The 18,167-nt window shown below is 37.4% G+C and overlaps 1 protein-coding gene across 1 annotated transcript; it reads left to right on the forward strand.

The window, feature by feature from the left end:
* Window positions 1-5,979: 5,979 nt before the first annotated feature.
* Window positions 5,980-6,929, forward strand: LOC149655931 (uncharacterized). Its single transcript, XM_089845018.1, has 4 exons — window positions 5,980-6,180; window positions 6,251-6,350; window positions 6,423-6,641; window positions 6,709-6,929. The coding sequence occupies exons 1-4, from the start codon at window positions 6,119-6,121 to the stop codon at window positions 6,865-6,867; spliced, it is 540 nt and encodes a 179-aa protein (XP_089701144.1). The 5' UTR covers window positions 5,980-6,118; the 3' UTR covers window positions 6,868-6,929.
* Window positions 6,930-18,167: the final 11,238 nt, after the last annotated feature.

Below are 18,167 nucleotides of genomic sequence, written 5' to 3' on the forward strand. Positions count from 1 at the left end.
ATTTTGGTTTTTCCAACTTGTTTAAAGTTAAATGCGCTGATTCGCCGCCGTTCGCGTTCGTATTCGATTCTCTCAGCTTAGGCAGAGGTCCTTGGGTGGAGAATTATAGCAAACAAGTTTTTTTGGCAGCCAATGAATGAATGAAAATAATTTAAGTGATAAATACGATTTTTACGTCAGGCTATGACGTCACTAGCGTAAATTAAGCCACGCCAGTTGTTTCCAAGATCATTTCACGCCGATTAGGATTTGACCTTAGCCATTCCAACCCCTCCATACATTCCTGGTATGATATACTGAAAACGAATTGATGGGTTTTATAAAGTTTTCTTAATGTCATAAAAAAATTCAAATAATTACTCTGAGAGTAGAAGGTCCTGTTTGCTTAGTTTCGAAAAAACATTTATTCGAAAATTAGTCTTCATTAAGGCACAATTATGTGTAAGTTTCAATTATCTTATAAAAAAGAAATTATTGATTTCCCAAATATCACTCAAATATCCTGCTGAAGTAACTTTTTAAAACCTGATGCGGAACAAATTCAGTATGATGAAAAATTAAATAACTTTTGCAGAATTCGATTTGCGGCGTCAGCTTGCTTATGCGACAAAGCTTTAGAACTACATTTTTGGTTGGCGGACTCTAAATGCGTTACTTCGGAAACTAATTTGGAAGATGAAGAATTCAACGACAGTGACGACCAAACGCGTCTATTAATAATCAAATTATCAGTCAGTCTTATTCCGGCGGTGTTAGTTTTGATCCATGAAGTCATTAGGGGATTTCTACTGCTCATGTAGTAGATCACGGAAATTGCAATCATATAAGCAAGGTTGATGCTGGCCATGCTGGGATTAGTCGTAATATGAGAGAAATTAGCCTACTAACTGAGGAACAGCTCAGGGCCGGTGGGGCTCTAGAAAATGGGGGCAAATTGGCGGGCAGTCTTCCTGATTCGTCTGACGTAGACCGGCGGCCATTTTTCCGAATATTCCTTCCCTATTTCTAGCGTTCCATCGGACCTGAGTCGTTTCACAGTTTACCTCAGATTACGCATCCTTCTCATCATCAAGGATTTGGTTATAAAAATTGCACGGTTTCAATATTGAACTAAAATTTAATATCTGTTAATTATTTCTTTTGGTTTCACATGGATAAGTGATAAGACTTAAGTCAATTTATTAATGTTAATATATAAAAGTGCAGTCAACTCTTAGCTAACCCCGCACCTTCTCCACTGCTAACACGAATAAGGAAAACCTGGTCACACTTTAACTGTTCAATCCACAAATAACGACAACACTGTCTAGGTTAGCGCAGAAGTGAGATGAGACTAGAAGTACTGAGGTAACCAAATTCTTCATTTAGCGAAATTAAATAATCTTGATAACACACCAACAGTTAATCCTCTGGTGGTGGTTTCAGAATTTCCCATCGAGAACGTGAGACGCTCGCGGCGGTAGACGGCGGAACTAGGTTCAAGCACCCGCGTCCCGCCGCTTTAGGTTGAGGGGAAGGGGGTAAGAAATTTTTTTGGAACTCGACGAATTTTTTTCTCTTTAGTGTAGGCGCGATTGAAGCGGCATAAAATCCTCAAATTTGTTCACTAGTGCCAAGATTTATTACCAATGCTAGAGCCGTTCACTTCTACTCTCATCTCGCTTCTGGTTAGCGTAATAGTAGGATAACAATATATAGCAATTTATTTTTAAGCGAAAATACTTGAGCTTTATTACATGGGCTATCAAACTTTTATCATTTTTTTTGTCAAATTTGATAGAAAGGAAAACAAATTATAAAACTCCCCTTCAGTTCGTCGGACCTTCGGTAATTTATTTAAAATCTAACTGAATCACAGGTTACGTGATAATATATGTTATTCTTTTCCTCAGCAAAACTTGATCGATTTCGGTTAGTATTTCTTACGAAACACATGTAGGCTGTACTAAGTCTTTGACAGCGACTCACCAGGCGTCGTTTCACGAGAATCTATGTCGTTTCATCTACGTCACTTCGTGACAAGCTCTCAGTAACCAGTGACAAATTTATTGACCATATTTTATAAACTTATGGACACATCGATTTTCTTAAACTTTGTCTTTTTAAAACCGTTCAGTTTTATCATGAGTAATAATTAAGCCAAAATTCCAAAAAATATTTCTTTGAGACTAAATATTTTTAGAAATTCAACTCGAAAACCAAAACACTTTCAACTGAAAAAATGCCGCCGAAAAAACTAAAGAGGGTAGAAAGAGGGGGAGTAGATTTTTTGTTTGGAGTGTTCTCGCATTGAAAGTTTTCCTCTAAGCTTCCGGTGTGCGCGCGCAGCTTTCTCTACCCTCTTACTGGTTGAAATACGGTTAACCGGATATTAGGAGGAAAATACAAAAAATAAATAAATTGCTAGCATCAACTCCCCTCTTTCTACCCTACTTGAAAACACTTCTCGTGAGCTGACCAAAACCACGCCTATAACGTCACACACATTCGTCGCTTCCTATTGGACACCGCTTTCCTTTTTGTAAAAATCTGAGCAAAATTAGAAAACCAATTTCTTACTTAGCCGCCCAGAACACGCCAAAATATGTTGCAAGTTACATCTGAAAAAACGGCGCGAAAATCGGATTTGTGAAAACCATCTTTAAGATGGAATTATATCTAGGAACGTTTCTAAAAAAAATTCAGTTCTTCCCACTGCTTTGTTTCTGATTAGACCGGCGGAAGTGCACAACCAAAATATTTTATCTTAGACCCAATTTAAAGTGCTTGAATAAAAATGGTAGTTAAATTAAAATCGCGATTATTTCCAACATTAAAAGTCTTTGAATACGCACTTATGGAGCTGAAGGAAAAGTTCACATAACATAGCATGATACCTTAAAAGCACGGCCTTTATCTAAATATAAAAGGAAAAATATTAAAACATAAATCAATGATCTCTTATCACAAAATAATTGCCATTTAATTAGTCTTAAAAGCGAGGACTACTGCGCCATCTGCCATTGGTTTAGTGGCGTCTGCTAAATCGAACTACTTACCCCTTCAGGTTTGGTTCAATTCTGAGAGGCTGAGAGAGGCGGAGTCGTCCCTTTCAACCAAATTCCCAATGGACCGAATATCCGGCAATGATTTTAGATTTCCAGACCAATGGCTATATTCCCGATGGACCGAAATCCCAATCGTCCGAATATGCCCCTAAAAATACATGAATATAACTTGAAACACTGTAGCCGTCAGCGATTCGGTGGTGTAGTGGATACGATGTTGGACTGCGAAGCGAAAGGTTGTTGGTTCGAATCTCCGAAAGGTATTTTAATAATATTAAAAGTAAATGTTTCATGATACTAAATAAAACGCTCACTTTCATTCCTTTCAAGGCAAGAGATATATAGAATTAATAAACAAATTGTGCTTAAAATGAAGTACAGTCTTAATGGTAGTTCCATCAATGTCTTTAAGTTCTAAATTAAAATTTTAATATTTTGGTTTCGGGTGGGTTAGGTTAGGTTAGGTTCGGTTCAGTCAGGTTAGGTTAGGTTTGGTTTGGTTCCAATAATTCGTTAACACCTTTTCCAAAACATTCTCCTATTAATTAGCTACCACCTTTTCCAAAAGATTTTCCTATTAATTAGCTGCAACCTTTTCCAAAACATTCTCCTATTAATTAGCTGCCGCCTTTTCCAAAATATTCTCCTATTAATTTGCTGCAACCTTTTCCAAAACATTCTCCTACTAATTAGCTGCCACATTTTCCAAAATATTCTCCTTTTAATTAGCTACCACCTTTTCTAAAATATTCCTCTATTAATTAGTTGCCACCTTTTCCAAAAGATTTTCCTATTAATTAAAAATATATTTAATGCAAAACCATACAGTATGTCTTCTTCCAGTTCAATAGAGTTTCGGTCCAATGGGACTATAATAAAATCGCACCTTTTGGCTACGTTCGGTTGAATGGGACACCACAAAAAAGCCGTTCTGTCGAATGGGAATTCGGTTTAATGGGACCAAAGCAGAGAGGCAAGGGGGCATAACTCACTCGATCACGCGTGTAACAGGTTCGATTTAGCGGACACCACTATACCAATGGCGGATGGCGCCGTAGTCCTCGTTTTTGCAAATAATTAAATGCTCATTTTTTGGTTTTTAAAATTTTTCCTTTCATATTTAGAAAAAGGCAGTTCATTTAAGGTATAATGTAACGTTAGCTGAATGTTTCCTTTAATAAAAGTAATGCTGGCTTCTTTAACGTCATTAACCAATAAAAAATTAGGTTTTTATTAAAAGAATTCAAATATTTGGCATTTATTTATCATACAATGAATGAAGCAACACCCAAATTCTAACATTCCTTAAATTTTCATTTTAGTTTATGGATAATGTATCTCACGAACTTTATTGGGAATATTTATTAATTCTAACATAAATTAACACACAAAGTTTGATATATATATCAAATTAATATTTATTTTTCAAGAAGTATTGAATATGTACGATCAAAATTTACAAGCTTAATCCACTTTATTCCCTATGGCCGGAATTTAGGCTAATCTCGGGAATAATATAGGGGTGTTATGGAAAGAAACGCGTCTGTCGTCTACTAAAAAGCCCAAAAATACCTTCTGTAGCAGACGACAGACGGAATTTCTTCCCGTTACTCCTCTCCACAAATCCCGAGATAAGCCTAACTTCCGGCAATACAGAATAAGCTTAATTGTTGCATTAAATGTTTTTAAAACATTTAAAGCGTTAATTTTACAAAAATTATATGTCCCAGTGCAAATTAAAACTGATCATATTACGAATTTAAAGGTTACGTCGGCGCCGTTTATTACCGATCTGGTACGCTAGATGGCGCCAGGAGAAGACAGTGTTGTATAGGATTTCCAAAAAAGTCCATACCCCACGATTGGCTGAATTATATGACGTCATACAAAGACCCTATTCTGGACTGTCCAATACAATATCAATCATGGCTTGCTAGAACCCGCGCGTAGAGCGTCCGTTTAGGGTATATTGTCGCGTCTTTTTCTTTCAGGATTCGGTTTCATCCGGTTTTCGCAACGGTTTTCTAGGTTTGAAATTCATTCTAACTTTGCTGTCGTAGAGAGCTGTACTAGACTAGTTCGTTACGATTTGAATATAAAGTTGACACGAATTTGTTGCTGTTTTTATAATTTTTTGTTACATTTATTATAATTTTCATAACATAATTTAAGAATTAATAGTACTAGTAACTGAAATATTAGAAAAATTTTTGTAGTTAAGGAAAATATCACAGTGAGTGAAACGTTTGTTTTGACCAAGGCTTAGGAAACTTGGAAATTTTGGCTTTGGAAATTGATTTATAACTTATATATAAGTAAACTTACTATGAAGACTAAAGATAAAAAATTTAACTAAACCAACTACTGTCTGACAAATTAGAAATCCATTATGTTTTGCAGAACCTATCCATAGAATAAAGCTTAGTAAAGCAGTTTTTGAAAGATGGACAACGGAGAAGAATCGGTGGGGTATGGGAATCGGATCACAAAATGATAAATTTGTGACATTCCTACTTGACAAACTGCAGTAAGTTTATTAGGCCCCCAACCCTCTTTTTCACAGTAATTATTATGCTGTTAGCTAATATATATTTATATGTTTATTGAAAACAAGCCAGGGGGAAATGTGTCATAAATGGACCCAAAGTGTGTTTGATACCACTGAGAAAAATACTCAAACGGACCCCATTACCACATTTGAGATGATGACCTCTCCAGGGTTTCCTCCTCAAAGACATTATCGGCGTGTGACACCAAAAGGTAGATATTCAATGCTTTATTCACCTAACCAAGCCCGGGAGTTTATTTTTTCTTTTATTTGCAGAAAAACCAGAGACTCCTACCTATAAGAGGCTAGGTTTGGCTATGGAGTCACCATTGGCTAATACGCCTGTTAAAAGAACTCCAACAAAACGGGCAAAACGTACTTTATTTGAAGTGGAAATGGAAGAGGAGGAAGAGCTTGAAAAGTAAACATGCCCTTTTCATTTGTGTTAAACTTAAAACAATCCTACAGTCTTGGTTCTTTCTAATTTGGGCAACCTTAATTCAGGGAGGAAGATGGAGATGAAATGGAAAGAGACGCTGATGAACTAGAGCAGGAGGCATTGGGAGACGAACTTGAAAATCTAGAGTAATATTTTTTGGAATATTGTTTAATTAATTTGTTAGAAATTTTCCTAAATCTCCGCAAACACTTATAGTAATGAAGGAGAATGTGATGATCTCAATTTTGAAAATGATTTTACGGAAGATGACGATAAAGATGCTGATTATGAAGAATTAATAATTGAGTACAAGGAAGTAAGTTCTCCCACTTTAATTCTTCAATCTTCTTATAATTTCAAATTAATACTTATATGTTACTCTTTTTAGCCTGTGCCGCAAAAACCTAAACATCTAACGGCTGAAGAAATAATAAGGGAGCCTATGTGTTTTGTGTTTACTCCTTTTCTGACATCTCTTGTTCAAAAAGCTTTTGGAACAAAGTGCCAATATTGCAAATCAGCCATCACCTACAAAGTTCATAGGCGAGCTACCGCCTTCATTTATACGTGGAATTGTTGCGAAGGATCAGGTGGAAAACATGCTAAGGTAATTAGTAGATTTCCATTGTTTTCTTTCAACCACAAATGCCTAAGGTATATCTCAACACTTATAGGGCAAATGGGAAAGCCAACCCAATTTTCACGGCCTCTATGCTGGAAATTTATCACTTGCAAGTTCAATAGTTCTCTCTGGTAACCAGTATGGAAAAGTGGCGTTATTTATGCAACATTCCAATGTACATTTTTTTGGAAAAGACACCTTTTTCAGGTAATTCACTCTTTTTCTTTATGGTGCTGGGCCCCATTCTGTAACGTCCATTCAGAGAAGCTACTCTGTTAGAGCCCTATCCTATTATAAGGAGAGAAATACCCCATAGAGTACTTTTCATCATGCCTACAAACATATCCCTAGTAAAGATTCTGCCCAAAAACTATTCTTCCCTATTTTTTTATTATGATCTACATCCTGTCACAGCCCTCCTCCTCTTTTGCTGTTTATAGTTTTGAAGAGAATTACAAAATAAGCGTCCTTCAAGATAGAAATTCAATTTCCTTTTATAGTTTTTTACAAATTTTTAAAAACAATGGCTTACCCCACACCCGCGTTTACGATTTTCTAGTGGTACCGCAGGGTTTGTACACGACCTGGAAAAGTCTAGGAAATTAGAAGTAGTAATGGATAGGCGGGTACATTAGCCATACAGTCTCTAGGTAACGTAGCTTTGCGCGTGCTGACAAGAGACAAAAACTTGAGGATCATCAGGATTTAAAATATCCGCAAGTTTTTTAGCTCGAGTGCACGGACCTCTAGGCCTTAGTTTCAAATACTTGTAAAAGGCTGTAGGCAATTTCACACGTATTTGAAACTAGGGCCTAGAGTGCACTGGAGCTAAAAAAACTGGCGGATATTTTAGATCCTGAAGTTTTTGTCTCTTGACAGCACGTACAAAGCTACGTCACATACAGACGTGGGTTTGCGCGTGCTGACAACCGATGTTGTAACAGAGTATATACAGAATAGGGTCTTTGCGCGTGACGTCAAATTACCTTCCCCCTTTCCTCTCCCCTTGCCGGCTGCCCGCTCTGGCCACGTTAGGACGCCATGTTGACATCCCCTGAAAACCGGTTTTCGCCCCCTATTTCTTCTCCCTTTTTACTCTCGCGGAAACACCCTATAAGCTGCCGTCGGAGATAGGGAGTTGCCTATCCTGTAGAGTGAAAACAAATTTCCTCACGCGCATTCTTTATCCATGGTAATAGTTTCGAAAAGAGGGCTAAAAAAATTGGGAATTTAATTTTTGTTAAAAGGATTCTTTTCATGAACTAATTCGGTGGAAAGGTAAGAACACCCTTCATCTCTACCCCCCCCCCCGCAAAATATTCTCTTCGCGGGAGGGATGAACACCCTTCGGCCACGCTTTCCTCCCCCAGCAACATAGGGATTTTATTTAAAGGCCAATTTCAAAAAGGGACCGGCAGACTAAGCCCCCCCCCATCATTTTTTGACAGCCACGCTTTTGATGGAATCTGATGGGGTAGAACTACAATATTTTTGGTCTCAGGCTCTAAACCCAGTGACACACTGAGACATTTCGTGAATTTCAAGGTCGTCCGCCAAACACCAATGTATCACTTGTGTGTAAAATGCATATGCTTTTTGGCTTGAAAGGCTAAATTTTCAGTCGGCACTCTAAATTAAAGGGATGCACAATCCGTTATGTATGGGCGTGTCAATAAGACTCAAGAACTATATTTTGGAGTAGTAGTGTTACTATTTCCTGGAGTAGTGATTAGGCTGTCGTCTGCTTGAACGTCTGTTCACAGTTTCGGCGGTATTGAACAAGCGAGCTCGGGAGTCTAGACGCGTTGTTGTGATAGTTACCGCGTTTATGTAGAGTAATTCAAGCAATGTCTACATGCAACTGAAAATCAAAATGCTTGTCTAGTAGTGGTAGAAATGGTTGTATTTGCCGCAGGTCTGGAACAAAATGCAATAACTTGCGCACATGTGCATCAAGTTTAATAGGACTGTGCATATGGTAAGATAAACAATTACAGTTAATTACTGAAGTTGAAGAATTTATAATTATTACTTTGCCTTGTGATAAACGGTCCAGAAAAGTGATAAATCTTTGAAACGTTCAAGGGATGGTGGTATTATTACAGGTATAAACATGTTTTAGTGGCCCTTGTTTGTAGCTTAATTGTAAATCATAATGCCCTTAGAATCAAACACAAAACAATCAAGGTCCTCAACCTCTACTAAGTCACAACCTAATGAATCAACCTCTAGGTCAAAACCTAATGAATCAAATTTATACGAAGTTCCACAAGAGTTGGACAATGCTACTGATAGAAACACAATTACATGGCCAAATGTTGTGGTTACTAGCACAAATATAAACGAAGAACTTCGCTCTACAAGCAAAGCGACCATCCATAACATTAACCAGCTTTCGGCAGCTCAACTGAGAGGTATTTTGTTTGAAATACTAGATAAAAACCCAAACATTGACATATCAAACTATATGGGAGTTATTGAAATGGGAATGGCACCTCAAAGCCCATACAGTTCATCCCTTTCTGATGTACCAAAATGGTGCAAATGCAATAATTGCAGACCAATGCCAACACCAGATGAAAATCTATGTTGTGCAAGGAGAATGTAATATACTTGGTTCATGAATGTCGTAACACACAATTGTTAAATAGATTTTATTTTTATAGCAATACTGGTTGTATTACATATACAGAAAGGTTTCACTTTTTCGTGCTCGACCAAGAACAGCTTAGAATACATCTGGACAATGCATTTGACGTGTCTGGCATTGAGTTACAATATAAAACTGATAATTTTCGCCATGCAGCGTACAAACAATATGTATGGTGGCGCCACGGCCAATTGGGAAGAAACCATCGTCGCGTTGTACCATCATGCGCTGTTTTACAAATAAGAAACTTGTAACCAAGTCCTGACGGTACATACACAGGATGCAAGCCACCTGCAAGAGGACGTGGGAGAAGAGGCAATGTAAAAAACTAAAGCCTGTAACTACTAAGCATTTTATTAAAGTTGTCGAAAACAAAATACACGTAATTTATATCTTTATTATTTCATTCCTGGAACGTTCTAAAACGACTATATTTCAATCTCAGACATTTCAAAAGCTCTCTGTCAGGGCAGGGTTGTTTGGCAATGGTTTTCCTTATGTTTTGTGGGTTTTCGGGAAACATGTCAATCGATTTTCTCTTAACTTCTCCTGACATTGTCAGTTCAAGTAAATTCCTACTAAATCGTGAAGATTTGACAGGTTTTACAGGTACCAAGGTCCATCTTGAACTGAAATTAGAGTACTTCACCCTTGACCTATACCATTGAAAGTTTGAAACAATTTTATGCTTTATCATACAAATGTCATGAACTAGGACAAATTTATAATAATTATATACATTTCTGTTCCATCTTTTTTCAAAGAATATGGCCGAAAATTATTATCATTATAATCAAGCACCGCCAAGATGTTTTTCGCTATATATCCATTCCAACTACAGTACAAACAATACGTTTACTTTGATACGCTCTAGGATTTATTGTTCATTTCGATCTTACGTAAAGGCAATTCGTTTTGGAGCGTATTTCAAAATCAGGTTATGGAAAGATTCCATAGGGCCGCCTTCAAAACCAATTCGTTATTAAAAAACAAACCAAATATAAATCATTTGCGACACGGTTCTACGATTAGTACCTAAAATTTGCATAAAAGTGAAAGTCTTTCAGAAAATTTAAATCTTTAACAAGTCCTCGCAACTTCTGATAAGCCACACTCTTATTCTCGAGCCACGGCTTATCAGAGTTTCGCTCAGCTTCACTTAATGCTTCGTGATCACATGCACCAGTATACCATTAGTGATTATTACGAATATGATGCAATAAAGTCAACCATAGTAGCTAAACATACAATCTTATTTTTCCAAGAATTGGTTCTTTAACAATTTGTTTGTTCATTCTACAAACCCGCATTCTGTTGGCATCTCCTTCACAATTTTCAGACACCACCAAAAATGGTTAATAATGTCATTGATCCAAGGTTTGATTGTATAGCATTCAGGTTCATCACACAGCCAAGAAAGCAAAGAATGTTTTAGTCATGTTGCTCATGAGTCTCATCCAGTCATTATCGAAATATTGTTTTTACACTTCCAAGCCTTTTGCGCAAATTTTTTGAAACGTGCCATATGTCCAAAGAATGTTTCACGTTCGGATAATCTTTTCCTAAATATTATTTTATTAAATACCTTTCAACACTGGCTTAGTAGTCGTAACACTAGACAATACTCAAAATGCAACGAATTTGGGGATGAACATCCGTTATAACTTCTTTTACTTTGCAATGTTGTCGCAACTGCTCCATAAGTTTACGGAAACAATACGGCTCCATGTTTGAACTCTGCAATCAGCAAACACAATGGCGATAATTTTATTTGTATCAATATCTACGGCGGTTAAGGTACAGTTCTTAGCAGAATAGCCAGGAGAGTCACACCGTGCGTCAACAATAATTGTTAGGGGTTCTTTGTGTTTTGTGAGCAACGCAACTTAAAACAATATTAAATTAAACATAAATGCTGTATGGGGCATTTTCAGACAAAAACGTTAAGAATTTGGCACCTGCTCCGAGTCCCAATATTGCAAAATCACAGGATAACATAGCTCAGTTTGAGACTTATAAAGGCTTGTTCTTTTATGGAGTTAATATTCAGCAAGGAAAGAAAAGAATCCAGCTAAAAGGGAAAAGCATTACACTGTTTAAAATTCCAGACACTAGTTTAAATCAAAAGATAAGTCACCATTGCAAATGATGTCCCAGAATAGAGAACACTGGCAGCAAAACGGTCATTAAACTTTGGAGCAGTTGAACACCATTTGTCAGAGTGTTATTTCCTTTTACCACATCTCCATGAAATAATATAAGTGCCACCGTTGAAGTATGTAGTATAAGTTGAGAGCCACGGTCATTCACTTGGCATACTAGTCCGTTAACTTGTTTAATTAAAGACAACAGTTTCTTTGTTGAAGCAAAACATGTTTTCTCCTCGTTTCTTTCTAATGGCGTTGGAATTTCATGATCCCAATTCATTGACAGTTCAGATAACGCTGGACTTGAGAAAGACCCAAACGTAGCGCTATAATCAAATAGTAACGTTCTAGTGATTACGGTAAAGCTTCATATGACCCCTAATTTACTTTGAATTAAACGACACGTTTAGCTTGTCAGGAGTTGAAGGTAATTCAAGCTCAATACTAATACAAATACTTCATAATTAATATAAATTATGAATTCCATGGTTACATACTGATCATACTCAAGAATGGATGGGAATAATGCCTTCTTTGGTGTTGCTTGTTTTGATGTTTCCGAGGTTTCTAACATAGTTGGTATAGTTCAGGTTTCAAGGAGCCTGTCAATACTTTGGATTAGTATCTATCTTCTTACTTTTAAGAATAATATAAGTAACAATACCTTTTCTTTAGATATGGGCTACAACTGTTGTCTCCACCATCAAGGTTATCAAAACCATCACATAATTTTGACTGTTTCAAGCTTCGCTTACTTTTACCATGCACGAAACCTTTTGTACTTTCCCTCTTTCGAGTGCTCATAACAGTTTTCTCTTGCATAAATTGCTCGTATTGAACTGGGGGTTCTAATATCTCTTTAGAAGTATTTAAATCATCAGTCAATTGTCCAGAAACAAAAACTGAACCCGCGACAATTTCCTCAACACCACTGACAACAGTTATTACTGAATCTAGAAGGTTCTGGCAATCATTGCGCGTTCTTCAGAGTGTTGCTGCCTCAATTAAATCTACACAAGGATCCAAAGCTCCCATTATCCGGTTTGAATTAATAACTTCAATAGTGTTATCTTCTGGTTCTGCCGCAACTTGAAAACCAGTCCCTTCTACCACATCCTCAAGAACAGTTTCTTTGCAGCCCTGATGGTTATTGCAAACATAACAATCCGTGCAATATTGTTTGTGAATTTCCAAAAGATGGTTTGCAAAGAAACTGTTATCGTTATTTACAAATTGAGTTGTTGTTGCACCTTGATCAACTCTTACAGAGCTTCCAGCTACAGGTAAAGGCCTAGCATCAGGAAGGATTTTCTGGGACTTCTCACTAAGCCATAACGATTTCTCCTTTTCCCACTCGTTAAAAACTAGTGTTAAACAGACTCTTGTCTTATTGCTTTTCTGCAGCGCTACCTTACGCTGCTCTTTCTTTAAATCGTTGTAAATTTTATTTTCCTCATCGATATCTAAAACACCGTTACCGCTCGCCATCGCCATTATTGATTTGCCAGTTGGCAAGATTTATAAGGATGCGATCATCATAACTCAACATAATGACGGTTAAACTAATCTGGTTTCTACGGTAGTAAGCGTCGAACGACCCGGCGGATAATCTAAACAAAACGCCGATGCCCATTCCCAATGCACTGATAATGCTACGAACTTCACGCATGCTCAGTAGAGCTATATTTGATGGAAGATAAGTTTGATATAGGCCCTGCCCATACATAACGGATTTTACATCCCTTTAAGACCCAAACTTGGGAATAATCCCAATCAGAAATATGTTTTGAAGGTGGAGAACCAAGTTCATGTGACCCTTCTATTTTAAGGTTCCGATAGCTTTCTGCATGTGCTCGCCAGTAACTACGAGCACGGCATGAGTTAGCCATCTGGGAGCCGAGCCATAAAGAATGTTACCGAGGCAATCGTTATTTCCATGAAGGAGCTCGTAAACTTTCCGACTGGTGAAGCTGAAGTGGCTGCGGTATAGGTTGGTATTATGTGATACGAGAAACCTTCCAAAGTGTTAGCACGGTTTTGGCGGGCATGCGGGGTTTCAACTTTACTTTTGTATTAAAATCAGAAGCATAGCCGTTTAAAGTATTCTTCGATCGTAGCTTCTCCCCCAGCATAGACATTTGTTTGAAAACTACGTTGATATTCATGTTAAACAACCGCGAATTGGTCAGAGGCAATCAAAATGTTTTTTCGGAAATGTGATTTGGTTTAGTTTTGGTGATATTTGCTTATGTACTTTCATGCATTTTAAATGGGGTTTCATCATGCCAAGTTAAGTTTGCAAGAAAGTTTTTATGGAGCCAAAAATTTTAACTTCAATTCAGAGTTCCATTTTTCTTGAACATAGAGACAATATTGAAAATTAAGTATCTCCTATGGTTTTTACAGGCATCATTTAGAGCCAAGTGCTTTTTCCCAGATGTTTTGGGTGCAATTGATTGCACTCATGTGCTAATCAAAGCACCAGTTGTTGAACCAAATGCCCACATGGATAGGAAAGGAAATTACTCCCTTAATGGCCAATTGGTAAATGGTGTCCTCCTTGAATGACAATGTGCATACTGACAGTCCTTTTTCTGTACCAGATTTGCGATAATGAAATGCGTATCACCGATGTTGTGGCAAAACATGCTGGTGTGACGCATGACTCAATTTTTTGGCGTTTCAGCGACATATTTGGACGTTTTAAGGCTGGAACAATGCCACAAGGGTATCTTTTGGGCGATAGTGGTTACCCGTTACAGCCATTCCTAATGACACCCATACTCCACCCTGAAACACCAAATGAACAACGCTATAATCAGCGTCGTATGTCAGGTAATTGCATTTTGATTAGTTCTGTAATTGATAAATAACATAGACCATTCTGGCCAATTTTCGGACCAATTACGCAAGTGATAGCTATTGACTGACATTAACTATTTAAGAGATAGTTGTCACTTGTGATATTTTCAAAAATATTTTAAACAATTGGTCACGTTGATACCTCACATAATCAAAGCTAGTGTTGCTGTATTAACTTAGTAAATGAATTGTTATTAACATTTAGGTCGGAATGTTATTGAACCCGTCAATGGCATTTTGGAGATGCCTAGACATATCAGGAGGTGCCCTTTGCTATAACCCTAGAATGGTCACTGACATAATTGATGCTTGCTGCATCTTACAGAACTTCTGTTTGGATGAGCCAATGCCTAGGGAGCAAGGTAAATTATAGTTATATATGTTGAATGTTAAATTTATTCATGTGCATGGATATATTATTTTTAGGATGATGGGGGGAGTATGCGTAATCTGAGAGAAACCGGCACGCTTAATGTGTCACAGCTCAGGTTGGATGGTTAGCCAAAAATGGGGAAGAAAGAGTAGGATTCAATAGTAATTGCCTCATCTGTAGCCCTTAGTGTTGAGTCCGGCGATTCCTCCCCCCTTTTTGGGGTCCTATCCGACCTGAGCTATGATACATTAAGCGTGCGCTTTTCTCTCAGATTACGCATCATCCTGTAATCTAACTGTTAACCCCATGGTCAGTAAAGGGTGTGTACTAATCTAAATTAGGTACAACAGCTTCATGACTCCATTTGATAAGAACCAGTTTTAATCTAAGGTTTTTGTTTTAGCTGCACCAGTTGCATTAAATCAGCAACCAAATACCGATGACACCGATGACGAACTTGAAGCAGAACAAGCCCATGACCACAATGAGCTGCTTCAAGCTGGACGAACGATTCGGCAAACATTGATAGCGCTGTAAACGCTGACGTTGGGTGGAAGCACAGCATTTAGCATCATGAAAGTGGGGTGGCGTTACAGTTATCACTTTCGCCTCACACCAAGTGGGAAATTTTGATCATGAACTGTGGAACCGGTCTACTGCTGCGTAGATTTTGCAAGTTCTCTCCCCATAACTTGTTAAAGGAGTTTTCCTTCGTGGTCTCACCCTGTTTCGCATTTCCATCAAAACGTGCTACGGTTAACAGTAATAGTTTGTATAGGACGCTGTCAGTTAGCTGTGTCGGTAGATAAAGCTTCTACTACGCAACAAAATGCGTCTACAATAACCCTTAACAATTTGACCTGGACGTTTCACGACGCTTTAAACCGAAATATTTTGTGTCGGTCACACAGACCCATTCTTCGTGGAAGGTTGCATAGTGTGCTCAGTTGAAAGCTACACTAAACGTTTTGATCTCACAACTAATCATATTCGGGGTCATTAGTTGAGAACTTTGGAGTCTCATTATTTCCGTATCGCGCGTCACTAATTAGATAATGAGATGTGGCTCACAGCGCAGTAGAACCATTCTTGGTTGAAGATAATGATTTAGAGAACATTCAAAGAACTCGTTTGCGTCAACTGTTCAACAGCCATAATAATTGTTCATTATAGACGGACGTGCCGATCTGGCGAGACCACTTTTTATGCATCACAAACACATCTCGGCTAAGTTTGTTAATGATCATGATGTACTGCACTGGAAACCACACTTTGGCCTTTCCCAAATATTATATATATATATATAGAACGTTCAGCTTTGACAAGACAACTTACTAGAACTCTCTATACACAATGACTGAGAAATCTACAACGCTTGCAACAAACTTAAGCAACCTACCGTCTTAGTAGTGATGACAGTGGCAAGCCAATAAACCTCATCAACGGGAACTATTGTACAGTGAAGGTCTGTCCTTTCTTATTTGACACTTTACACTACGAGCCCTGAGTGTTCTATGTTGAATCACTACATGAACCCAACACCACTTACCTCAGAGACGACTTAACTTCTAGCAATGTCCATATCACGTTTCATGGTAGCCTTTACAGCATTGAAGCCATCGCCACTGTACAGGTTTGCCAAAGAAATTGTCTGTTTCCCTACAGCGATTATGGCGAATCACAGCAGACGTTACAGTTAATTGTGGCAATACACTCAATTACTACCCTTCGTGAGGACATAGTTGAAGAACGCGTCAACACAATGCCTCTGTCTTCAATAACTTAAGCACATTATCAGAAGGTCTGTTTCAATTATGAACTGAAGAAATAATGATCATCAGATTTTGTAGAATATCACATTACATTGGATGATTCATCTCACAGAAATGGTAAACTTATCACTCGCAGCAGCTTAGTTTCCATCCCGGTTTGAGACTACATGTTGAGGCGAATGTAACCGAAAGGCGTCTTATGCGTCTCTTTAACTAATGTGACGTCATCATCCAAATTAAACACAATGCGAATCGCCACGTCAAATTCTCAGGCATTGGTCCAGCCTATCACTCTGTCCATACGTCTATGGTTCCACTCTCCTGACTAGGGTTCAGTTCAAGCCTTTGATGGCGCCAAAAATGTGTCATTACAACCAGAGATGGTTCCCATATCGCTCAAGCTTTCTCTGTAGAGCCTGGTAACGCTGAAAAGGAAATGTATTAATTTATGGACGTAAATATATTAGCATTTACGACCAAATAAAATAGATATCTGTTAAATGAGTGTAGCTCGTTGCTGATGACGTTAAGCGTATCTTCGATGAACCTATGTGATTGGACGATGGTCAAAATGATGTAAACTGAACCTGTGAAGAAAGTGAGTGCTTATTATTCTCGCTCCATATATTTAGGACGAGGCTGAATTTGCAATGGTGAAAAGATGTTTTTTAACAATTACGCAACGCAAGAAACGTGAGAAGCATGAACCTCCTACAGACTATAAAGGTGCGAGGCACACCATGAAATCAAGAACTTGCCATAGAAAATAATGAGAGTAATCGTTTTTAAATATAGCATGAGCATGCTTAATAAAAACATTAAATTACAATAAAAGCGCATGCCAGACTAAGCGTGAAAAACATTAAGTTAAATGAAATTACAATAAAAGCGCATGCCAGACTAAGCATGTAAAACATTAAATTACAATAAAAGCGCATGCCAGACTAAGCATGTAAAACATTAAATTAAATGAAATTACAATAAAAGCGCATGCCAGACTAAGCGTGTAAAACATTAAATTAAATGAAATTACAATAAAAGCGCATGCCAGACTAAGCGTGTAAAACATTAAATGAAATGAAATTACAATAAAAGCGCATGCCAGACTAAGCGTGTAAAACATTAAATGAAATGAAATTACAATAAACCAGTGGCCATATCTTCACATGAGGAAAATTTAAAGTTTCATACCACAATTGTATTGTTGATTTATACATATATTTATGCAATATTAAAGGCTCAATTCATTGATTCTGTGGTGGACGTGTATTCAGAATATTACAGTTAACATCACTGCCCTTTTACAGGAATTTCATTCAGTTATTTGGACTAGCTATGTTCAACTGTTCACCTTATCTTTAAAACCATAACAATGATTCAAAACCCCCTATTTAGCAGTGGGAAATGGGAAGTGGGGACTCTAAAAAAATCGCTTTAAAAACTATATTGAAACGGCCAAAATAGCAACACCCAAAATAATATGCCTTTTCCAAAATACTGTTGTTAATCTTTATTGACTTCCCAAAATAATATGCCTTTCCAAAATAATATGCCATTTCCAAAATATTATTTGTTATATTCATTGACTTCCCAAAATAATATGCCGTTTTCAAAATATTGTTGTTTATCTTCATTCACTTTCCAAAATAATATGCTTTTTCCAAAAAATTACCTTTTAAATTTACTTCCGATATAACAATACTCCTT

This window comes from Phalangium opilio, unplaced genomic scaffold, assembly GCF_054372755.1.
Source record: "Phalangium opilio isolate 3A_F unplaced genomic scaffold, DU_Popi_V2 ptg000078l_1, whole genome shotgun sequence".
NCBI lineage: Eukaryota > Metazoa > Arthropoda > Arachnida > Opiliones > Phalangiidae > Phalangium > Phalangium opilio.